The following is a 25,657-nucleotide window of genomic DNA, read 5'->3' as shown; positions in this document are numbered from 1 at the left end:
GGAGACCCATGCCCCAGCCTGGCTCCAGAGACAGAGAATCAGCCCTCCAGAAACCCCTGACAGCAAAAGACCACCCACAGGCCAAGCTGGGGCCACACCAGGCCACTCACAGCTGAGGGGCCTTCCGGGAGTCCTTGGCCGGGGCGGTGTCTCAGCCGCATCTCCCTCCACCTGGCACCCAAACACCAGCTCCAGCTCCTTGGCATCTGGAGGAGGGATGGGATACCTCCCGACCGCCATCTCAACCAGAGAGAGCCCCATGCTCCAGATGTCCGACTGCACCGAGTAATGAGTCCCCTGGAGTCTTTCTGGCTGCAGGAGAGACAGACACATTTATCACCTGTGAGCTAGCTTGGCCCACGCAGAAGAGGGATGGGTGAGTCCTCATGAATACCTGGGGCTTCCTGCCCCTTTGAGGCTTGCTTGCACTGCAAGAGAGTGCAGGGCTGCCCTGCTTGGTCCCAGCCCTGGGTCCACTGATGCATTTTATCTTCTTCTGCCCCTTCCTCTCCAGAGCTCACATCCTGTTTCAGGACCTCCACTAACCTCTTTAATTTGGCTTCCCACCTGCCCCCAAATACTGTATCTACCAAATCCTACCTGGCTCCCGTGGGTCTGACCCCTAACTCCTGTCTCCCCTATAACCTGCCCTGAACTAACAGCATCCTACCCAGCTGGGCCCTGGCTAAGCTTCAGCTGTGGCTCCAGCTTTGCTCATCCTCATCACTGTCTTGCATGTGCAGGACAGCTTATCCAAAGCCCAGCATGAGAGGCTCATCTTGAGTCCTGAGTCCAAAAACATGAAGCTTCTGGAACATGGGTCATGAATGAATGGGTAGAAAGAACACTGGCCTTGAGAGTAAGGGTCATGGGTCATGAATCAGTGGGTAGAAAGAACACTGGCCTTGAGAGTAAGGAAAGCTGAGTTCTAAGACCAGCTTTGCCACTAACTCACTGTTCTTGGGCAACATCGAAGAGTAGAAAAGGCAAAGGATCTGGGTTCAAGTCCCAAGTCTGGGACTTACAAGCTAGGTGATCCTGAGCCTCAGTTTCCTGGGGCTAATGAAATGGGACTAACAACATAACAAAATGGGGCTAATGATGATAGTAACAACATAACAAAATACCTGCTCTACTAACTAGGGCACTGGAAAGGTCAAATCAAATGAAAATGTATGTTAGATGTTGCAAAATGTTATGCAAATATGAGTTGTTATTGGTGAGAATAGTCAAAGAGAAAGAAATATTATATATAGTGCTATACAAAGCATTATTTTTACTGAGCATTCATTGAAATAGTACATGTATTTCAAGAACCCTACCAAAAAAAAAAATCTTTATTCTGACCGTTGTGCACTTATTTAGACATCAAATTCATTTCACCCATAGGATTTTTCACTAACCCCAACACTGAACTATTTTGGAACTGACCATGTAACCGCAAAAACCCAAACCAGTAAACCCTGGATCAATGTAAGTTCCAGGGCCTATTCATCGATTTTGAACTCGATAGATGGCAGCTGAGTAGCCCAGGGTGCTAGCTGCTCAGTTTTTAGACATTTATGGAAGAAGCTGAAGAGCTGATGGGCTTCATGCCTTTAGCCACTGGAATGGAGGGGGTGGCGATGTGGGTCAGCGCCAGGTAAGTCATGTTACCAGTGGCTGGAGCCAGTGTGGGCGGGGGACAGACAAGAAGGAATGAGGGTGTGAGCAGGACCTTCCACACAGGGCGGCCAGGAGCAGCTGCCGAATCTTACCTAAGAGGCAAGTGAGAGCCTGCAGTGTGAAGAGGGACTGACCGGCAAGGAAGCCCGGCTTTCAACGCCTGCTCTGCAAGGTGAAGTGAGAGCCTGCAGTGCGAAGGGGGACTGACCGGCAAGGAAGCCTGGCTTTCAACGCCGGCTCTGCAAGGTGAAGTGGGCAGGTCACTTCACCTCCCCAAGTCTACGTTTCCTCGTCTCTAAAATGGGTACACTAATCTTTACTTCACGGGACAACCATATAGATCAGAGGATCACCACTCCAGGATGTGAAAGTCCTTGAAGAGTGTACAGAAAACACAACGCGCTAAGATGCCCTGAGCCCCCGTGTCGGCCCCTCCTTCCACCTCCGCGAAGGCCTCCCACTCACTCCAACTAATGCTCCTCTACTCTGCCCTGGCCAGCACTCACCCAGAGCCACATTTCCCCTTTCTGAATCGTACTCACGAGCGTGTTAGCCATTTACTCACCCATTCAGTCAACCAAACATTCACTCACTTGCCAAGAATTCCCTGAACATCTACAGCGTGCCAGGAGCCAAACCAGACCCTTGGGACAACAGAGACACCTCCGGCCCTATCCCTGTCCCCCAGGGAGCTGGTTGTATGGCGGAAGCAAAAGAACATGCCAATGTCACTCCTGGGCTCAGTGGAAGCCAGCAGGGCTAGAAGCAGGAAACACCAGGTAGGTGTGCTGTGGTGAGAGATGGGCAGGTAACTGGGAGACATGCAGTGAGGAGGGAGAGAAGAGGCTGGACTGGGGAGACAATTCTGAATAGACTCACAGGAGTTGGGGGTTGCTAGATGCTAAAAGGATGGGGAGCTGGGAAGAGAGGTTAAAGGCTGATGCTCAGGTTTCTACCTTGAAAAACTAAGGAAACAGTGATGCCATTTACTGCTAATGGAAATGGTGGGGCAATGTGGGGTGGGGGCATGTCTGGGCATGTCAGTCTGAGCGTCTGAAGACGATCAGGCAGAGGTCCTGAGGGTAGCTGGAGCTCAATGTCTTCAGAATGGAAGCCAAGCTCTGGGAAACATCCAAGTGCCAGTGAGAGCTGAAGCTGTGATCCTACTATCTCTTCCACTGAGTCAGGGCCCCAGGGCCCCAACCATGCTCCAAGGCCTGTGGAAGGCCAAGACCATCTCCCCATCAGACTTTGATCTCCTCTGGGAGGGGACCACAATGCCTCATCCCTCGTTCTTTCTCACCCACCCCCATCACCCAAGCACAAGGGTCTGGCTCCGTAGGGGAAGGCACCCACTTGGCTTCTATTCCTGATCAGATAAGAAGCTGGAAAAATGGAACGAAGTGCTCATACCGACATGTAGGACCTTGTGCCCACGAAGGAGTTGGCCATGGAGTCGATGAGCTGCCCGCTGACCCCAAAGTCACAGAGCTTGATCTCCCCACGGGAGTTCACTAGGATGTTGGAAGGCTTGACATCTGTAGGGAAAAGAAAACAGACAAGTAGAGAATTGACACAGGTAGGTTGGGAAGGGGAAGGTCAGCGCTCCCCAGACAGACCAGCCCTGACCACGAATGCCACAACACACCCCAGCCCCCATCACAGAGCCAGCCCTGGCTTAGGAGCACTGGACACCAAGGCCCCTTATTGCCCTTCGTTCAGGGTTCGAGGAAGGGCTGTCAGCAGAGGAATGACAAGCTGCTGTAGAAGCGGGACAAAAAGCCAGTGTTTTCCACTCTTTGAGAATCCAGACTAGGCCAGATGACCCACAGGAAGGAGTCAGTTACCATGAATAATCAAGATTTCAAGCTCTGTTGTTTCAACTTCCCCTGTTGGCAAGACACAATATCTGCTGCCGGATCATAAGGTAGGAAGACATAATAAGACCTGGATGCTTGCTGAGGCTACAGACCAAAGACTAAAGGATGATGGGATGGAGGCAGGAACTCCTATTATTTTTTTATTTTTTTGCGGAATGTCCTATAAATATCACTTAAATCTATCTGGTCAATTGTGTCATTTAAAGCTTGTGTTTCCTTATTAATTTTCTGTCTGGATGACCTGTCCATTTGTGTAAGTGAGGTGTTAAAGTCCCCCACTATTATTGTGTTATTGTCGATTTCCTCTTTTATAGCTGTTAGCAGTTGCCTTATGTATTGAGGGGCTCCTATCTTGGGTGCATATATATTTATAATTGTTATATCTTCTTCTTGGATTGATCCCTTGATCATTATGTAGTGTTCTTCCTTGTCTCTTGTAACATTCTTTATTTTAGATTCTATTTTATCTGATATGAGTAGTGCTACTCCAGCTTTCTTTTGGTTTCCATTTGCATGGAATATCTTCTTCCATCCCCTCACTTTCAGTCTGTATGTGTCCCTAGGTCTGAAGTGGGTCTCTTGTACACAGCATATATATGGGTCTTTTTTTTTTGTTTCCATTCAGCGAGCCTGTGTCTCTGCGTTGGAGCATTTAATCCATTCACATTTAAGGTAATTATCATTATGTATGTTCATGTTACCACTTTCTTAATTGTTTTGAGTTTGTTTTTGCAGGTCCTTTTATTCTCTTGTGTTTCCCACGTAGAGAAGTTCCTTTAGCATTTGCTGTAGAGATGATTTGGTGGTGCTGAATTCTCTTAGCTTTTGCTTGTCTGTAAAGCTTTTGATTTTTCTGTCGAACCTGAATGAGGTCCTTGCTGGGTAGAGTAACCTTGGCTGTAGGTTTTTCCCTTTCTTCCATTTAAATATATTGTGCCACTCCCTTCTGGCTTGTAGAGTTTCTGCTGAGAAATCAGCTGTTAACCTTATGTGAGTTCCCTTGTATGCCATTTGTCGCTTTTCCCTCGCTGCTTTCAATAATCTCTTTGTCTTAAATTTTTGTCCGTTTGATTACTATGTATCTCTGTGTGTTTCTCCTTGGGATTATCCTGCCTGGGACTCTCTGCACTTCCTGGACTTGGGTGGCTATTTCCTTTCCCATGTGAGGGAAATTTTTAACTATAATCTCTTCAAATATTTTCTCGGGTCCCCTCTCTCTCTCTTCTCCTTCTGGGACCCCTATAATGCAAATATTGGTGCGCTTAATGTTGTCCCAGATGTCTCTTAGGCTGTCTTCACTTCTCTCCTTTCCTTTTTCTTTATTCTGTTCCATGGCAGTGAATTCCACCATTCTGTCTTCCAGGTCACCCATCCATTTTTCTGACTCAGTTATTCTGCTATTGATTCCCTCCAGTGTATTTTTCTTTCCAGTCACTGCATTGTTCATCTCTGTCTGTTTGTTCTTTAATTCCCCCAGGTCCTCGCCAATCATTTCTTGCATCTTCTGGATCCCCGCCTCCATTTCTTTCCGAGGTCCCGGATCATCTTCACCATCATTATTCTGAATTCTTTCTTGGAAGGTTGCCTATCTCCACTTCATTCAGTTGTCCCTCTGGGGTTCCATCTTGTGACTTCATCCGGTACATACTCCTCCGCATTTTCTTTTTGTTTATCTTTCTGTGAATGTGGTTTTCATTCCACAGGCTGCAGGATTGTAGACCTTCTTGCCTCTTCTGTCTGCCCTCTGGTGGATGAGGCTATCCAAGAGGCCTGTGCAGGCTTCCTGATGGGAGGGGCTGGTGGTGGTTAGAGCTGTGTGTTGCTGTGGTGGCGGAACTCCTATTATCGACCTCATGCACAGAGCATGTGGGTTTTATAAATGTGTGTGCCAGGGGCTGGGAGCCAGCTTTTGATTCTCTTTCACTGAAGTCACATCCCTAACAGCCTGCTCAACTGCACCTACCTGTTAGTCAGGGAGAGTCTCTTGCTACCAAGGCCAGAGAACTAGGGAGGCCTGAAAGCCGCTCCTCAGGGTGAAGGCAGTGCCCCCAGCACCAGCCCCATTCCCCTTCCCTGCACTCGGACCAGCCCCGCGGCCCGCCCTGGCTCCCATCACCAATATTAGTCCACTGGCTCTTCCCTTTGCCAAGAGGTGAATTTCCAAATGTTTTTCTTCTACCATCTCCTCTGATTCAAACAACTGCCCCGTGAAGCAGGCAGAGCAGAGCCAAGGATTCTCACTTACTGAGACTTGGTAAAGGTCCCCAGGGCTTTGTGGACAGACATCAGCCATGCAAACAATGAGGCCGGCTCAAGAGCAGGCCAAACCCAGGAGCAAAATCGTAAACCCTGCCAGGGAATCTTTGACGGAAGTAATACAGACACTATATAGGACATCTGGAGAACCAGAGGAAAAAAATGAAACCCCCATAATTCCAACCTACCAGAGCCACTATTAACATTTTATTATTTTCCCCTTCAATACGCATATGAATGTGTTTATTTATCCTTAAACAGATTCTAACAGATCCATTTAAGTATCTTTCCAAGCGTAAACTAAAAAAAAAAAAAATCACCCTCTCATATCCCAGTAAGTCCTTCACCTGCCTACCTCCACCCAGCCCCTCATCATCCCCAGCCTGGGTCAGGTCCTAACCACAGGCCCCAGCCAGCTCTAGCCTCTCTCCACCCACCGCAGGCTCCACCAGGGCAGGGATGTTGGCTATCTGCCTCGCCCCTGCAACTGCAGAGCTAGGACGATACCTGGTACATAGGAGGTGCTCCAAAATGCCTGTGAATGAATGGAGGTAAACTCACCACGTACACACGCACACACTCAGCACCATGGGCACTGTCTTTCTAAGACCCAGCCCTCAACGTGTCACAAGACACGACAGCACAGGATGCGAGATCTTTCCGAAGCCCTTGGCAACCTCCCGTGTCTCTCATATAGAGACTCTCAGAACACAGGCGTCAGAAAGAGCCTTACAGGGCATCTGGTTCCTCCCCTTCATGGTGGAGACGAAAAGCCTACAGCCCAAAGGGATCCAGGAACTCGTCTGAGGTCACACAGCAAAAACTGGATAGAACAGGAACCAGAACTCAGACCTTGTGATGCCTGGACCTGTCCACTCCCCACCCTCCCTGCTGCCACATCACTCATTCCCGTGTCCACTGAGCTCCTGCCACATGCCGGCACCACGCACGTACCTGGGACACAACAGCCAGCAAACTAACCCAGTTCCCACTGTCACAAAGCTTACACTTTAGTGTGAGGAGACAGACTAAGAAAACCAACAAACCAATGTGCAGCGTCAGGTGGTCTCAAGTCCATGAAGAAAATAGTAACAAAACCTGGTAAGAGCCCAGACAGTGAGGGAGCTGTGGCTGCGACAGGGAGATGAGGGAAGGCCTGTGTGCAGGGACGGCCCTGGAGCACTGACCTGGGGGAAGTCACGCGGTGAACCGTTCGGCCTCCTGGAGAATTATTTCAAACACACAGGGAGGTTATAAAATTCAGGGGCTCAGGAACGAACTTTTCCTTTGTTTCTTCCCAAGCCTGGGATTAGGACCGGCCCCGACAAACACTTCCCGCCGAGGAGCCCCTGGTCCTCGTCTCCACAGCACCGAGACCCTTCTCCAACAGAGGACAGATGCCTGACCCTGGGGGCCGGTGTTCAGTGTGTGCGAAGTGAGGCTGAGTAACAGGCCGGAGCCGGGAGAGCTGGGCACAGGGAGGCGCCCCAACATGAGTCCCTCCCTCCACCGAAGAACGTCCCAGCCTTTCCTTCCTGCAACTGGACCACGAAGCCCTGAGCTCCCTCACCTTCCAATGTTCCCATGGCCGGTTTAGAATTGACCTGCTAGGCCTTGTTATAAAGCAAAAGAGTGGCACTGGCTACAGAGACAGGGGACCTGTATTCAAATCCTGGCCCTGCCGCCTGCTCTACGTGCAGCCTTCAGCAAGTCCCTTCACTTCTGTAGTCTGTGGTCTGCGTATCAGTAAAGCAGTGATAACAATCCCAGCTCTCGCAACCTCACCAGATGGAGACCAGGATCAATCGAATGAACTGTGGGCATTTAAATAGCACACACGTTACAGGATCACAAAAAATGATTCTTTCACGGGTTGCCCTCTAAGACAGGCAGTTCACAGCACCAGACACCCACTCCCTCACTCCCCACTGCTGCTCAGACACCACTCTCCAGGCCACAACTGCTGCTCCGGAGCGGCTGCACTGCCTCTGTGACTGTCCTTGTATCTGATTTCTAGTCACATGGCAAGCCAGCCTCCTTTTTTGCAGACTTATATAACGCCACTTTCCTCCCTCCCTGGCTGTGGCTCCTGCTTCCGCCACCTGCCCCAGGGAACTTCGCTGCCTGGGAGGCTGCAGAGATCCATGCGGGTGGGGGCCAGAGTGGAGCAGAGGGAAACCCTCAGGGGGGGTCTCCCTGCTTGGACCACATCCATCCTGGAAGGCAGATGCACACACAGGGCCCCTCCTGGTGACCCTGAAGCCCTGACAAGAAGTTGCTTGGAGACCTGGGCACTCCACTCCACTCCAGAGCGTGTGGCCAGAGCAGCCAGGCCAGGACATGCTCCTTCCCGGCAGCCCCGGCCAAGTCGGGCTCTTCTCTACGGGCAGAAAAGAGGTCAGATAAGGCCAGAGAGATTGTTTCCTCCAACTGTCAGCCTCCTGCATTTGCTTCCCACAGTCACCGCCTCTCCTTCCTCTGCTCCCATGCCCAGCAACTCCTCCCCCAGCCTGTCTTGCACAGTGACCGGCACTCCTCCCGTGGGACAGCCCCCCGCACAGAGCCTGCCTCGCAGTACAGTCCAGGCCCCTCAGCCTGCCCTTCCAAGCCCGCTGTCCTGCTCACTTCTGCAACTTCTTGCTGCAGCACGTCTCCACCTTCCCCAGGCTGGGGCTCGCCTGCCTCTCTGTGCTGGTCCCCACCCCTAAAACCTCCTCCTTTCCCACCCACCCATTCACCTCTACATCCAGGCGCCTGGTTCTTTTGAGTGCCCTTCCCAGCATGGAATACTGCCCTGCTTTGGAGCCCTGGGAGGTTTAATCGGACTTTTCCTGCCACATCTTCCCTAGCAGCAACCTCAAACATTGTTCACATCACAGGCGCAAGCCCTCTCTACTCCCCGAGGCCTCTTCAGGCCTTGGGTCCTCTTTCTGACCCTCCAATACTAGGAGAGTGAGGCTGGGAGGAGCCCCAGCGTGTGGTGGGACACTCTGTATTCCGCAGCAAGCACCCACCGCTCTCTGAGCTCCCAGGCTGACAAGCTTCCCTAGGAAACCTACAAGATGCTAAGGTCTGAGACCCAGATCCTGCCCCGGCTCTGCAGCAACGAAGACGGATAAACCCTCCTTCTTCAAAAATGATTAAGGAGGTGTTATGAAAAAACTAAGTGGAAGAAAGTATTTTCTTCTCTGATATTTTCTACACCAGAAATAACCACTATTCAAAGCCTCCTGATATTTCCCCCATGAGCACATGATATTAACTTGACGTCTGAGCATTTTCTTTCTTTTTTAAATTTATTTATTTATTTATTTTTGGCTGCGTTGGGTCTTTGTTGCTGCGCGTGGGCTTTCTCTAGTTGGGGCGAGCGGGGACTGCTCTTTGTCGCGGTGCACGGGCTTCTCATTGCGGTGGCTTCTCTTGTTGCGGAGCACGGGCTCCAGGCGCGTGGGCTTCAGTAGTTGTGGCTCACGGGCTCCAGAGCGCAGGCTCAGTAGTGGCACACGGGCTTAGTTGCTCCGCGGCATGTGGGATCTTCCCGGACCAGGGCTCGAACCCATGTCCTCTGCACTGGCAGGCGGATTCTTAACCACTGAGCCACCAGGGAAGCCCCGACTTCTAAGCATTTTCTACTCCTCTTTGGATTAAAGAACTCAGCAGGGTCACCTGTTTATTCTATAAACACTAGTAAAGTGCCTGCACTGAGCTATGAGTAAAAAGGACAGGTCCCTGCCCCTGTCCAGGCTGCCACCACCAGGGGAGACAGAACTCAACAAATTAGAAGCCAGCCAACCTCGGAACACACCACAACAGCTCTGGTTCACTGAGCACCTACTATGCCAGGCCTTTTAAATATATTGTCTTCTTTAATCCTCACAACAATGGTGTGAAGTAAGCATTATTAACCCCTGTGCACAGACGAGAAACACTGAGGCCCAGAGTCTGGGAGTTATCTGTCAAAGTCACAAAGTAAGGTAATGGCAGAGGCCAGAGTAGAAGCCATAGATTGTTTATCCAGAGGCTAGCTAATCTGGGTCTAAACAACAGAGCAAATGGCAAACCACAGTGGGTTGTACTCCGAAGTTTCAGAAAAGCCATTACTAAGTTGTGGGTGAAGGTGGTCAGAAGGCACAAACCTCCAGTTATAAGATGAATAAGCCCCAGAGACGCAATGCACAGCACGGTGACTACAGTTAACAATACTGTGTTGTATACTTGAAAGTTGCTAAGAGAGTAGATCTTAAAGGTTCTCATCACAAGGAAAAAATTGTAACTATGTAAGGTGATGGATGTTAACTAGACTTCTTGTGGCCAATCACTTCACAATATACACGTATATCAAACCATTATGTTCTATATCTGAAACTATGACAACGTTATATGTCAACTGTATCTCAATTTTTTAAAAAGTTGTGGCTGGGAAGCAGGCGGGGGGGTCACTCACATTACCAATGAAACAAGCTTTATCTGGGAATAGGAGCTGACGTGGGGTAGGCTGAAATCCTTAAAATCTGGTTGTGAGAGAAAATAATTCTGAGCTCCAGTTTAGTGAGCAAAGCGCTTCCTTCTCAGCTCCAGCTCATTATCCTCCTCCTTGACAAGTTTAACTGCAAGAGACGTGCTGACAGCAGGAACTAGAGGCTGTTTCCCACCTCCTGATTAACAAGTGAGTTCAAACAGTGAGCCTTCGGAGCACGTGTGCCAGGTCCTAACAAGCAGCTATTTTTATCTCTCCACTTTCAAGAGTTTTGCAACCACGTCCAGCAACTGCATTTCAATTTCTGCTTCCCTCCCAAGATTCAGTAGGTTTTTTTTGTTCTTTCTTTTTAACTTTTTATTTTTGGCTGCGTTGGGTCTTTGTTGCTGCGTGTGGGCTTTCTCTAGTTGTGGCGAGTGGGGGCTGGTCTGTGTTGCGGTGCGTGGGCTTCTCATTGCGGTGGCTTCTCTTGTTGCGGTGCGTGGGCTCTAGGGTGCACAGGCTTCAGTAGTTGTGGCATGTGGGCTCAGTAGTTGTGACTCACGGGCTCTAGAGCACAGGCTCAGTAGTTGTGGTGCACAGGCTTAGCTGCTCCGAGACATGTGGGATCTTCCCGGACCAGGGATCGAACCCGTGTCCCCTGCATTGGCAGGCGGATTCTTAACCACTGTGCCACCAGGGAAGTCCCTGATTCATTAGTTTTGAAATGCTTTCATTTTCTACCTTTGTGCACCCCTGTCTGCAAATGCAGTGCTCATCCCTGACCCAAAAGGCACACAAATGCTGACCATTAAACAAGAGATGATGTTGCAAGAGTTCAGGATTTGGTTTTCATCAGCACAAATTTGAAATCAGGTAGTAACAACAGCTACAGCAAAAGGTATAGGGGTTACAATAAAGGGAGAGGGAGAGAAGGGAGAGAGAAAAAGAAAAGGAGGGCTTCCCTGGTGGCACAGTGGTTGGGAGTCTGCCTGCCGATGCAGGGGACACAGGTTCATGCCCCGGTCCGGGAGGATCCCACGTGCCGCGGAGCGGCTGGACCCGTGGGCCGTGGCCCCTGGGCCTGCGCTCTGCAACGGGAGGGGCTGCAGCGGTGAGAGGCCCGCTTACCGCAAAAAAAAAAAAAGAAAAAGAAAAGGGAAAAGGGGGCAGTAAAGGCAAGAGTTTATGGATCCTGGATTCCCTGATCTCTCATTTCTAATGAACCCATACTAATGCATGGCAGAGCAGCCCTATATTATAGATATGGAAATTAAGGCTCAAGTAGAAGCCACTTGCCAAAGACCACAGAGTAACCTTCCCATTAAAAGAACATGCCTTAGAGCAGTACACTTCCCCTTCTAGACTATGCGGGCGACTTCAGGAGACAAGCAGATATTCAGTCTATCACAAAGCCAATCAACCACCTGTGGGCAGAAAAACAACACTGGCTAACTTGGATGCTTGTCATCTGTACTTCAAGAAAGAGAAATTAGCTAAAAACCTGCTTTGACCTGCTGAAAGCTAATTTTGCTCAGCAGGAGGAGAGGAAATTTTAAAAAAAGATGGAAAAAGGAACGGTAGAGGTAGGTCAGAGATCTGTTCATTTTTAAATGGAAAAGTGGGAGAGAATTTCTAATAATATCACCATAGTTATGGTGAGCCAAGCTGCACCAAAGTAAGGCATTGCCATTTGTGCCTGGGTCAGGGTCAGCATGATTCACCCGTGAAGTCAAGGTCACTCACCAGTCGTTCCTAGCTTAGCTTGAGACAGGCCCTAAAGGAAATGCCTAGGAAGTCATTCGCTCTTGCCAGGTAAGGACAAATGTAAGCTAAGTGGAGCGGGAACATCCTGTGTAACCTACTGAGAAGGACCCTCCCCACCACATACACTAACTGGGAGAAGTGCTCCTCCCTGACTCCAACCAGCTGCTCCAGGTGGAGCGTGACAATCGGAACCCTGTCCCCTGACGCAGGCTGGGCCACTCCCAATTCCCCCATCCCCTGGCATGGTGATCTGGCGGGTCTGGGTATGTGACCAGTATTAGTCCAATTAGAGCCCTTCCTTAGGATTTTCTAACAGAAGCTGGGAAAAGATCTTGCCTCCCTGATAATGAGACTAAAGCCAGAGGCAGTGGTTCCCATGTGGTAGAGACGGCTGGCCTGAGAGAATAAAGCCAACATCAGAGAGAAACAAATGAGAGAGAATTAGCAGGTTTCAGGACATTCCCCCCCACCCCCCACCCCTGCCCACCCCCGGGGATGCCGAAATCTGCAGATGCTCAAATTCCTTATATAAAATGATGCAGTATTTGCACATAACCTATGCACGTCCTCTTGAATGCTTTAAATCATCTCTAGATTACTTACAATACCCAATACAATGTAAATAGTTATAAATACAAAGTAAATGCTATGTAAATGAAGTTTTGCCTTTTGGAACTTTCTGGAATTATTTTTTCCCAAATATTTTCGATCTGCAGGTTGGTTGAATCCAAGGATGCAGGTATAGAGAACTGACGGCACACCATAATTGAAGTATAGCAGCTAATGGCATTTGAGTGCTTGGACCCAGTTTTCCCTAAGGCCAGGCTGCATTCTTATTCTTCCTGAGGTTTGGTGAGCTAAGCCAAAAAACAAAAACAAAAAACCCCTTTTATTGTTTGAGCTAATTCGTGTTCACCAACAACCAAGAACCCTAACATCCACTGATTCTTACCATCAACTGGCATCAAAAATTACATTAAGTAGGTACACAGTGTGGTGTGGAAATGGTAGCACCAACTCTGCGGTTAGGCAGATCTGGATTTGAAACCTAGCTCTACCAGCACGAGCTGTGTGACCCTGCAGGAGGCCAAATTACAGAGCCTCCTGAAGCCTGTTTCCTTGGCTGTCAGGTGGGAACAGTAATTCCTACTTGATGGTAGGTACTAAGGGCTCAGTAAATAAGAGGAACTACATATGAGATACACAGCATGTAGAGTTCAATGTCTCTGAAGCTTGGGGGAAAAATAAGAGCTAACATTTGTTTGAGAAAAAACACAAGCAACAGAGAGAATCAGGTCCTGCTGGGTGGGGTTCCTACCTATGTGGGCCCTCCCCAAGCCCCCACCCCACCCCGTCAGTGCCAAGAGGATCCATGCTGTTCCCCAATAGTCTCTGAATCATTCCCTCTTGCTAGTCTCTAATCCAGATGCCTTCTGTATTCATATTTATTCTACCATCCTTCTAGTCTTTTTTGTTTGTTGGAGGGGAGGGGGGAGAAAGGGTTACCTCAAAAGTAACCCCTTCATTACCTCCCTTCACCTACAGGAGGGAGCTCCACCAACTATTTGCTCCAGGTACGTTTTGCTAGAATACTCAGGGACTTGGGCCTGGGCTGTGTCTGGGATGGACGTGATGCTTGCTGGGAGCTGCGGTGGGGGTGGGAGCCCTTCCTCCTGCCCCTGGACAAAGCAGAGAAAGCCAAGCTTCAGAGCATGGAAGACAAGGCGGCCCAACACAGAGACAGGTGGCCTGGGATCCCAGTGGTCTTCCATCCCTGCCCCGTCCCTTCCTGAGCACTGGCAACATCTGGCCCTTGGGCTGCCCACGGGCCCCCAGATCCTTATAAGGAAGTCCTCTGTTTTGTTTACACTGACTCAAGTTGGTTTCTGTTACTTTTAACAAAGAATCCTCACCCAAAGGCTTCCACCTCCTCCGGGAAGCCTCGCCTGACCCCTCTGCACCCACAAGGCTCCCTTCTCCCTGGAGCTCTTACCATGTATGTCACTTATCATGTCAGTAGGTTTGCCACCTTCTTTTAGTCACATTTTTTCCTCTTAAAAAATCCAAACATTCACAAAAGTAGAGAGAGTGTAACCATGTACCCAACATCAGCTTCAACAATTATCTACGCATTGCCAGTCTTGCTTCAATCAAAACCCTCAGTTTTTCCTTCGTGGGGTGGGAGGGAACAAATATTTTAAGGCAAATTCCAGACCTTATGTCAATTCATTCATAAATTTTGTTTGTTTGTTTGTTTGTTTTTGTGGTACGCGGGCCTCTCACTGTTGTGGCCTCTCCCGTTGCGGAGCACAGGCTCAGCGGCCATGGCTCACGGGCCCAGCCGCGCCGCGGCATGTGGGATCTTCCCGGACCGGGGCACGAACCCGTGTGCCCTGCATCGGCAGGCAGACTCTCAACCACTGCACCACCAGGGAAGCCCCTCAATGTGCTTTTAAATGCCACAAACTTGACTCTGTTACACACACATGGTCCACGAGTTTCCTCTTCATCTGGTCCTGAGGACAGTTCCAGGAGATCGAGAAGGAAGCAAGATTACCACTAAATGAATGAAGGTAAGGATCAGAAGTGATGAGGGACTCCGACAGGATCACTCAGGGAGCCAATGGCCGAGCCTGAGGGAACCTTCCATGAGGTTCTGTCCGCAGCCAGGACGCTAAAGGGAAAGGGAAGTAGTGGCTCTGAGGCCACTTGGCGGGTAGCAGCTTTCTGAGGACTCACTGCCTGCCACTACCAGACAATGACAGCACCGCGCACACTTCACAAGGCGGCAGGCACCTCCAACAATAAATTTTGAAACATGTTGTTTCCAAATGGAAAAAGCAAATCCCACCATGTTTGTTTCTAATTAACTCGGTGCTGTTAAGCCTAATGCTGGTTCCCACCCTCAAGCTGAGACGCTCCAATAGACTATGTTGTCACTCTGTAGCGTTGGGCATGGTGAGCTGGGCTCTGCCTTGCTAGGGCAGTGGTTAACAAAATCTGCCCCTTCTTTGGTCACCAGGTCACCAGACTTCCAAGTCAAACCGGCTCTCCTGGGCCCACAGTCCTCCTCAGGAAGTTATCTGTAACTGGGGAGAGTGGCAGTACCCCCAGACCCGAGTTTCCCTTAGAAATGAGGCTTTGTGATGTGAGAAGGAACAGGACACAGCTCTGCCGGGATCACCTCTCAGCCTAGGGTAGCAGGTCTTTCCTAGAGCGAAGAGGCACAGCCTTAGGCCTTGGGTCCCTTCCACCACCCGCCTTGGGGAGGGCCATGGGGCAAACCTTGTGGCTTCCTTCCCTTGCCTTCCCCATCCGTCCATACCAGCACCTGGCCTCTGCTCTCAGAGGCTTTGCAGGATAATCTCTCCCAACCTGTGTCCTCTTCACCCTCCACTCGGTGACTAACCCTGACTCAGACCCACGTTCTTTCTTCCGGAACCATGTCAATAGCCACCTAACTGACCTCTCTCCCCTCTCGCCTCACCTTAGCTGCAGCAGCCAGAGGCCTCCTCCTCCAAGGACAGCTTGCCTCCCGCCTCCCTTCCCTGTGCAGGAGTGCCCCTCAGCTCCCCACTGTCCAGGCTAAAATCCAGTCCCTGCGCATGGCGGGGAAGACCCTCCTCAATCGCTTCAACTAATTCTCACTTAACTCCCACCAATTACCACCAGGAAACCTTTGTTCTAAACACCCCGAACGACCTGCTATTTCCTGCAAGGACATATATCTATGTTTCCCTGCCTGTGTGTCATCATGACTCATGTGTTTCCCTCTACCTGGAATTCCTTTCACTGACACTGTCACTTGCGTAACTTCTCCCTATGCTTCAGAGCTCAGCCCAAATACCACCTCCTCCACGATGCTTCCCGAAAGGGATCTGAGGAAGCGCTTTCCCTCCTCCAGCGTCCCATCTGCCTCACTTGAGATGCTAAGAAACAAACTTGTCTGGAGGTATAATCCATTGCTGTGGGTCTAGCACTGAGGTAATTCTAGAGAACATGACTCACATTTTTTTTTTTTTTTGCAGTACGCGGGCCTCTCACTGTTGTGGCCTCTCCCGTTGCGGAGCACAGGCTCCGGAAGCGCAGGCTCAGCGGCCATGGCTCACGGGCCCAGCCGCTCCACGGCATGTGGGATCTTCCCGGACCGGGACACGAACCCGTGTCCCCTGCATCGGCAGGCGGACTCTCAACCACTGCGCCACCAGGGAAGTCCCATGACTCACATTTCTAACCAGAGACCACATACTGGATTCCAGCTATCAATCAGCCACTCTCTGTTTCTCTCCATCTGTAAGGTGGGGCAGTCTAGACAGAGTCCAAACAAATCTGTTCTCCCTGTAAATTCACTGCCCCCTTGAGGCTGTCACCACATGGCTGGGGGATGAGAGTGGCGGGCAAAGGAAGCAGACGTGTAGCCAAGGCCACCCGCTGGACACCACGGGCAACCTATGGGTTGAGGCTCAGATGACACTCCCCTGCCACACACGGGCAGGGACTGTGCTCAGGACAGAGCCCTGTGCGCAGCCTCAGGGGCCACCCTGACTCTCCTCAGGGAAGCCTGGCTGGCAGGACGCCAGGAAAGCTCTGGCAGGACGCCAGGAAAGCTCTGGCAGGGAGGACAGTGCCTTGCAAGGGTCACTGAAGCAGCCACTCAGAAACTCATTACATGCGCGTCTGCCACCAACAGCTTGTAAAACAACAAAACAAAAACAAACTTGGGCCACTTCAAATCTTGCCTATCGGCGCCAATGGCAAGTCTGAATAAAGGGAGAAGAAGACTTTAGAGGTTGAAATCCTGACTGTTGTGAGGACCCTGTTCCTCTGGAGGCTGTTGCTGGGGTCCCTCGAAGTGCCTTGGAGACTCCCAGCTGTCCCCAGGCCTAGGATCCAAAAACACTCTCATAGTCTCTGCAGAGGGCTTAAATCTCATCCTGACCTGAGAGCTCCCTGTTTTCACAAAACTCTTCATCCCGGGCAATTAGGAACTCTTTTGGAGGGTCCTCGGAGCCGGAAGGCCCCAAGGTACAAACGACTCTAGCTCTGCAGAGAACCATCGCAGCTTGCTCCAATCACAGTCTGGCTGGGCGTCCCCTCAGGCCAGCTTTCTCGGTACACTGCAGCCCAGGCCACTAATTCAGTGCTGGGCATAAAGATCAGGGAGATTACACACTGCTTCATCTGACAGAAGTTAGAGAAAAATAAGCTGAGACTTAATTTAACACTGTTCTCAGCATTTACTGCTCTTCATCTGCCAGCAACTCCAAGGCAGAAATTATTCACCAGCTAAGTTGTATGAACTCTGCATTGATCTAAATCACGTAATGCTTCTTCAGGGTCTTAATCAAAACAAGATTTTTTGTTTGTTTGTTTATTTATTTTGGCTGCACCGAGTCTTAGTTGCGGCACCTGGGATCTTTCAGTTGCGGCACGAGGGAATCTTTTTTAGTTGGCGGCACGTGGACTCTTAATTGTGGCACGTGGACTTCTTAGTTGCAACATGCAGGCTTCTTAGTTGGGGCATGAGGACTGTTAGTTGCGGCAATGCAAACTGTTAGTTGCAGCATGCATGCGGGATCTAGTTCCCTGACCAGGGATCAAACCCGGGCCCCCTGCATTGGGAGCATGGAGTCTTACCCACTGGACCATGAGGGAAGTCCCAAAACAAGATCTTGATAATGACAGAAGCATGGTGGGCTGGCAATGCAAATCACTGCTTTACACGGCATGAAGCACAGCTGCATCTGAGCCCCCCCATACACACCTTAACTCATAGCCTAACCGCTTAGGTCAGCTTTGGTTGAACTAGACCTCTGACCTCCTGCCACAGTAAGTGGAAAGACTACACAGAAACCTTTGGAGCTAAGCCCTCTCAGAGCTCCAGGATCGGGGAAATACCCTCTCTCCTACCCATGTCATACACCGTTTTCATGAAGCACCTCAGGTTAATCAACTCACAGCTGACTTTTGTGCTTAAATTCTAAAGCTTTCTCAGTTGGGGGATTCTTCTTCCCCTTAACTCAGTGGTCAGGAAGCTTCTTCTGTAAAAGGACCAGAGAGCAAATATTTTAAGGCTTTGAGGGCCACACAATCTCTTTCACAAGCAACTATTCAACTCTGCCATTACAGCACAAAAGCAGCCACAGACAACACTTAAAATAAGCCTGGCTGTGTTCCAATAAAACGTCTTGATGGACACCAAAATTTGAATTTCACATAATTATCATGTGTCACAAAATTCTGAAAAACAAATCTTAGCTTGCAGGCCATACAAAAATAGCCAGCAGGCTGTGCGCTGCCCATTTTGCCACCCCTGCCTTAAACGCTTAATTATTGTTTTGATCCTGCGTTAGCAGTTTTCTATCTTTCTGACCCAATGCTTAATATTGTCTATAGTGGGACAACTTTTTTCACCGTAATTTGCTTGCTTTCAGAATCTGTTCCTCCCATCGTCTAGTTATAGAACTCCTCTTTTTCATTTGGGATACGCTCCTCCACAATAGCGAGTGTTCCTGCTAGGGTGCCAATGAAGGGACCCCATCAATCCTGCCCCAGAGGTGGTTTCGTAACTCAAGATGGCCCACCACACTACTCTAGTCCCCTGGACACAACAAATGGTCCAGGACCGGGCAGGGTCTCCAAGCAGAGCCAACGAGTGATTCAAGCGCTGACCTAGATGCTGAGGAGGCTGGGAGGAGCTTTCTCTGGGATACGGAGCACTAAGGACTAGAAGTATCGGGCTAGTGAGGTCCGTGCTGCCCCCAGTGGAGAGAATCTGACTGAAAAGGAAGCCCACGTAAGGAGGAGTAAAGCCAAGAGGTGACCAGAGTCCTGAGGCTATCATTTCAACCCCATATTCATCCCTGCCTTTGGACCTCCTGGTAACTCAAGCCAATGCACTCCCTCTTTTGATTAAGTAATCTTGAGTTAGGTGCCTGACACAGCCAAAGAATCCTGACTAATTATATCACATCAGATTCTATTTGACCGTTGGCAGCATGGCGATTCATGCACAGAACAATGACACTGGCTGCGTGCGCTCCACCACGCATTAGAATCACTTACAGATATGTCTCTTTTCCCCTGTTAGACTCTAAGCCCCCAGAGGACACAAGTCATTTATGAGCCATCTTTATGCCCTCTGCAGTGATTCACCCAGTACCTTGCACTTGGTAGGTATTCAGTGAATATTTTACAATACGAATTAACTTTTCTTTGATGGGGGAAACGTCTACGAGAAGGGCAAGTAAACACAGAGGAACATGTGTGTGTACCTACCCACGACTATCCACCAGAATGTCACCCAGAGATTTCAGAGAAAACGTACACTCCCAGAGGGACCACAGATCTAATCCCCACCTCCCGACCAACAGCCCATAAGCCACGCACACCAGGCTGAGCCGCACAGACGGCTGCGCCCTTCGTACACCCGGAGGAAACAGAATACAATGTCCGCACAACACCAAGGCAGATCACAGTGGACCGCTTCACCGTGGATGAAATCCAGAATAGCTGGCCACAACTTCAGACACGGGGAATACTGCCTCTACTTGTCCTGCCCAAGAAGTCCTGTTCCACGATGGCAGAGACCAAGCACTTCAGGAACCAGAGTGAGAACCTCCTGATCTCCGGGTTCCCTACAGCATGGACACATCAGAAACATAGGAAAGGCAGCCACAGGCACACTCACAGCAGTGCAGCTCACTAGCACCAGGACACGCTCACCTGGTTGGAGAAAGGAAACTGAAAAACTTTCAAGAGGCTACGACCTAGCTGGAAAAACAGGACCTAAACGGTACCTGAAAACAGTTGTTCACCCCCCAAATACCATTATTGTACTTCTTCTCACTTAAAAAGTAATCTGTAAGTGCAGGTATGCCTAATTTTGTATCACTGACATATTCCCACCCCCTAAAAAAAAAAAGTTTGAATCAAACTGATATAATTTGCTTGCCTTCTTGAAGAGTCTGTGAGAAACTGGATTTGAAAAATCCTCTAGTGAATGTTTTGAAAAAGCAAACAAGTGCCCCTAGGGCAACTTGTGCTAAAAGTTACTTTTGTACATTAGTCTTACTTAGAACAGGGCACACCTAGACATCACTTTCAACCTAATAATTTAAAATCCTGTCACCTTTGCCCACGGATGTGCCAACCCGTACCCACACTCAGTAGGAAGGGATGGTCGCTTGATACTTGCATGACTGTCGTGGGAGTGTACGCTTAGGGGCAGTCACAGTGGCCCCCTGTGGGAGGTGACTCAGCCTGCAGCCCCCCCCAGTGAGGCGAAGAAGGGCCCGCTGGCCCAGCAGCAGCACCCCTGCGGGAGCCGTGGACTCGGGCAGCTGCTTTTCTGCCTGAGTGACCCAGCTACCCAAACCAGAGCAGCCCTCCCTGGTCCCTATCCCAACACAGTCTGGGGGTTCAGCTTTTCAAAGGCTTCTCTATACTTTTCCAGGCTCCTTCCAGTGAATATGTTTTGAGAAGCCTAAACCAAGTTAGGCTGGTTTCTGTTGTTGGCAATCATAAAAACCTACTGATTCATCTGCTAAGCAGCAGCTAACGTACATTAAGTGTCTACCATGTGTCAAGCACTATTCTAAGTGCTTTGCAGGCATTATCTCAATCCTCACAACCTTTAAGTAGGCTCTATTTTCTCCACTTTTCTGAGGTTTGGAGAAGTTAAATTACTTGCCCAAGGTTACACAGTAAGTAGCACAGTCAGCATTAGACCCCTGAACTTCTATCACTGTGACAGAGTGAAAAAACTGGCCACAATATTTTGTAGCTCCTCCCAACAAGAGATAAAGTGCATCCCTCTACTTTCTGAATCTTGGCTTGGCCACGTGACTTGCTTTAGCCAATAAGACATTACAAAAAAACCTGACACAAGCACATGCTTAAATGGTGCTTGAGTATTGGGGTTACCAATACTTGCTACTGAAACCGTCACGGGAAGAAGCCAAGGGTTTAGCCTCCCAGAGGATGACTGAAAACATGGGGAAGAAGGCCCTGCCATCCCACAGAACTGTACAAGGTAATAAGCTGTTGTTGTTTTAAAACTACTAAGTGTTGGTGTGGTTTATTACACAGCAAAAACTAACTGAAATAATCACTGAGCTATCCCCACCAAGTCAGTATCAACAAGTAAAGAATTTTAAAAAACATGAGGCAGAGAAAAAGCCTCTTTATTCTTCCCCTTTTTTCCTCAAGGACAGAATGAGAAGAAACGGAGTTTAAATTTCATCAGGAAAGAATATATTTAGAGCAGAGGAGGAACTTACTGGCAGTGAGAAAGCCTAAAGACAGAGGCAGAGAGTCTCTCTCTCTCATTCTCACCCTAACTCAGCTTCCAGGAATCGTTCACTCATTGTGCTTCTGGCTAAGGAATCGAGTTGTGTAAGAGTACCATTTCCAGGCCAGGCCTTCCAGTGAATTCTTTCAGGATTCTTTCTGGAGAAGACCCACAAACAGCAGGAGGCTGAAAAGCTGAGCGGCCAGGCCAAGGCTGCCTGCACACACACTGCTCACTGGAGCAGAAGTCCTTCTAGCGACTCCCCCTTCTCGGCTGGGCAGGGAGTGAACCCGCCACCAAGACATCTGTCCAGAGACCCGTCTGGCTCACAAAGCAGCTCTGCATGCCAAACAGCAATAACTGGTGGAGCCAGAAAAGAAATTCCTGGGAGAGTGGGAGCAGCAGCACCAGGCGGAAGGGGAAAGCAAGCCGGTTATTCCAGGAATGAGCTGAAACCTTCCTCTCTTTGCAACGAAAATAAAGTGAGCCCTCCATCAGTAACGCAGAGCATGGCACATACTAGGTACATGGTAGAGAAAAAACCAGGACTAGATTCATGACTGGGTTAAAAGCAGAAGACGTGGGTTCTTAGCCCAGCTTCACTGTTGATTCCTGTGTGTTCTGGCACAAGTCAGTCACACACCCACCCATTTAACAGACCTTTCAGGAGGAGCTAGTCTGCTATCATGTTGGGGACTAGGGATACAAAGATGAATTCGACGTGTTCCCTGATTTGAAGAAATTCACAGACTAGCGAGAGAGACATATAAACTCTCTGAGCTTTGGTTTCTACATCTATAAAACAGGAAAAACACCTATTTCAGAAGGTTGTTTGGAATAATAAGTGAGATAAGTTGCATAAAGCACCTAATACAGCACTTGGCACGTACCAGGTCCTCAGTAAACAACGATCATTATTTTTTACAAGAAACGGATGGACACTGTGTCAAAGGAATACAGAGGCAGAACATTTAATCCACTTAGGGAAGGGGCTGGTTCATGGGAAAGCTTCTTGTAAGAAGAGATGTTTGAGCTAAACAGTAACATTATTACAATTAGCTATCATTCATTAACGACTTTGACTAATTTTCACGACTATATAAGTATATAATTTGCAATTATCGCTCTTTGGCATGAATTATCCTCATTTTACAGATGAATAAATAACTCAGAGAGTTTATACACCCTATCTGTAAGGGAGTTAGGATTTCAACTTTAACTGGCTGACTCCCAAGCCTCCGTGCCATAATACTTAAAAAAGGATTAGCATATAGAATGGATAAACAACAAAGTCCTACTGTATAGCACAGGGAACTACATTCAATATCCTGTGATAAACCATAATGGAAAAGAATATGAAAAAAAAGAATGCATATATACGTATAACTGAATCACTTTGCTGTGTAGCAGAAATTAACATTGTAAATCAACTATACTTCAATTAAAAAAACATAGACATGATATATTGATATATTAAAAAAAAAAAGGATGAGCAGACTTAGTCTAACAAAGTTATGAGTGTGAGGGCGTGGGGTGGGGATTAGAAAATCAGCATTGCCAGGAAAGGCAATAATAGGAGCAAAGGTGCAGCTCAAAAAAGGAATTCAATCTCACTGGATCTCAGTTTCCTCACAATTTATATAAAGGAATAAGAAGGGCAATTAGCATTTGTTAGGCCCTTCTATATGCAAAACACCTTGCCAGATGCTTTCCATATGTAATTTCATTAATCCTCACAGCAACCTAGGAGCAGGCAAGAGGATTCCATTTTATAGATGGAATGGAATGGAACACCTTTACTCCACCAGATCCTTCTACAACACTGACCTCATGGGTCCCTCTAAGTGAGATTACACATATTATTCGCAGCCCCAGAACACAGCCCCACGCTCAAGAAATGTTGATTCCTCCTCTCCTCTCAGCTACTCCTATTTCCTAGAAATTGACACACTAAAATATTCTAACATAAAACACAGAGGTCTTTAAAAAAACACAGATTAAGGTCCATAAACTGCTGGAAAACTGCTCCCCGCCTCAAGCCATACCATACCTCCTACTGACACTTTCTTGTCAGTGGAAAGAAGACAAAATGTAGCCAGTGCAGTTAGAAAGCAGAAGGCTTTCTACAGTTTTGCATTTTAAGTGTATAGTTTGATGCATTTTGAAAAAACGTATACACCTGTGAACCCACCACCAAATCAAAATTTAATATTTTGATTACTCTGTGTTCTGTCATGCCGCTTTGAAGTTTACCCTCACTCCAGCCCCTCAGAACCCCAGGCAACCACTGATCTACTTTATTACTGCGTTACTGTGGATTAAATCTGACAGTTCTAGTAGAATCATGCAGTGTGGACTATTTTCCATAAGGCTTCTTTCACTCAGCATAATGTTTTTGAGATTTGTCCAAGTTGTGTGTATCAACACTTTGTTCATTTTTATTGTTGAGCTGTATTCTGCTGTTTGAATATATTAAAATTTGTTTACTTGCTCAGCTGGTGAAATATTTTGGTTGTTTCTAGTTTGGGGCTATCATGAATAAAGATGCTTATGACATTTGTGCACAAGTCTTCGTGCGGACAAATGTTTTCATTTTTCTTAGGTCAATACTGAGAAATGGAGTTGGTGGGTTGTACGGTTTAATTTTAGAAGAAACTACCAAACTGTTTTCCAAAGTGACTGTCCCTTACCCTGGCTGTGTTTAAGAATCTCTCTTTATCACTGATTTTCAACAACTTGACTTCTCTTTTTTTTTTTTTTGCTTCTTGCTTTTTTACAGCTTTATTGGTGTATAATTTTCATACAATAAACTCCATATACTTAAAGTGTATCACTTGATGAGTACATATATGACCATGCCCACAATCAAGATTATAAACATATCTATCACCCCGCAAAGTTTCCTCATGCTCCTTTGCAATTCTTCCCTTCCTCCCCTTCCTTCATTCTCCAGGCAACCACTGATTTGTATTTTGTCATTACAGATTAGTCTGCAATTTCTAGAATTATGTAAATAGATTCACACAGTATTTGACACAGCTTTGTCTCTTTCATGCAGCATCACTCTTTTAAGATCCATCCATACTGCTGCAAGTTATCAATGGTTTATTCTTTTTATTGCTAAGCAGCTATTGTATGGATATACCACAATTTGTTTATGCATTCAACTGTTGATGGACATTTGGGTTGTGTCTAGTTTTCGGCGATTACAAATAAAACTACTATGAACATTCAGGTACAAGGGCCTGATTGGACCTATGCTTTCTTCTTTTCTTTAGGGAAAATCCTAGGAGTGAAATGGTTGAATGTATCATAGATACATGCTTAACATTTTATGAAACTGATAAGCTGTTTTCCGGCACAACTGCACCATTTCACATTCCTATCAGCAGTGACTGAGAGTTCCTGTGGTTCCATGTCCTCAATAACAGAGTTACTCTCTACAGACATTCTAGTGGGTGTGTAGCAGTAACTGATTGTGGCTTTAACTTACATTTCCCTAATGACGTTGAATATCTTCTCATGTGCTTATTTGCCATTCGCATATCTTTTTTAGTAAAGTGTCTGTTCAAATCTTTTACCCGTTTTTTTTCAGAAGTCACAACTAGTTCTGATACTTTATTGTTCCAAGGATATCATAGTTTATTTTTTCTTCAGCTATTGTTGACATATAACATTATGATAGTTTGAGCTGTGCAACATAAGGATTCGTTATTTGTATATATTGTGAAATAATCACCACAATAAGCCTAAATGAGATCTGTCACCACATATAAGTAAATTTTTTTTTCTTTCATGAGAATTTTTAAGGTCGACTCTCTTACCAACTTTAACGTATTCGATATAGTATTATTATCTATGGTCAGCATGTTGTTTCTGACATCTCATGACTTATTTATAGCTGAAAGTTTGTACCTTTTCACCTTCAGGCATTTCACCCCAAACACCTCCTGCCTCTGGCATCCGCCAGTCTGTTCTATGAGCTGGGATTTTTCTTTTTTAAAAGATTCCACATGGGGCTTCCCTAGTGGCGCAGTGGTTGAGAGTCCGCCTGCCGACACAGGGGACACAGGTTCGTGCCCCGGTCCGGGAAGATCCCACATGCCGCGGAGTGGCTGGGCCCATGAGCCATGGCCGCTGGGCCTGCGCGTCTGGAGCCTGTGCTCCGCAACGGGAGAGGCCGCAACAGGTGAGAGGCCCGTGTAATGCAAAAAAGAAAAAGATTCCACATGTAAGGGAGATCATGCAGTATTTGTCTTTCTCTGTCTGAGTTATTTCACTTAGCATAATGCCCTCAAGGTCCTTTCATGTTATCACATGGCAAGATTTCATTTTTTATTT

The 25,657-nt window shown here is 48.0% G+C and overlaps 1 protein-coding gene and 1 long non-coding RNA gene across 2 annotated transcripts in view; one reads left to right on the top strand and one right to left on the bottom strand.

The window, feature by feature from the left end:
• MAP2K1 (mitogen-activated protein kinase kinase 1) overlaps nucleotides 1–25,657 on the bottom strand; it is a 79,221-nt gene that overhangs the window by 5,731 nt on the left and 47,833 nt on the right. Inside the window, exons 6-7 of the mRNA XM_067751529.1 lie at nucleotides 3,079–3,203; nucleotides 111–312 (exon numbers count right to left, since the gene is read on the bottom strand). Coding sequence (XP_067607630.1) covers nucleotides 111–312; nucleotides 3,079–3,203 — 327 coding nt within the window. The remainder of the gene's footprint in view (nucleotides 1–110; nucleotides 313–3,078; nucleotides 3,204–25,657) is intronic.
• LOC137231064 (uncharacterized) lies at nucleotides 331–8,460 on the top strand. Its single transcript, XR_010946380.1, has 4 exons — nucleotides 331–1,837; nucleotides 1,912–2,444; nucleotides 3,388–4,217; nucleotides 7,104–8,460. It is a non-coding gene; the product is annotated as an uncharacterized lncRNA (long non-coding RNA).

This window comes from Pseudorca crassidens, chromosome 1 (assembly GCF_039906515.1).
Source record: "Pseudorca crassidens isolate mPseCra1 chromosome 1, mPseCra1.hap1, whole genome shotgun sequence".
Classification (NCBI taxonomy): Eukaryota; Metazoa; Chordata; class Mammalia; order Artiodactyla; family Delphinidae; genus Pseudorca; species Pseudorca crassidens.
Note: the sequence above shows the minus strand (reverse complement) of the source record. Positions and strands in the feature narration are given on the sequence as shown.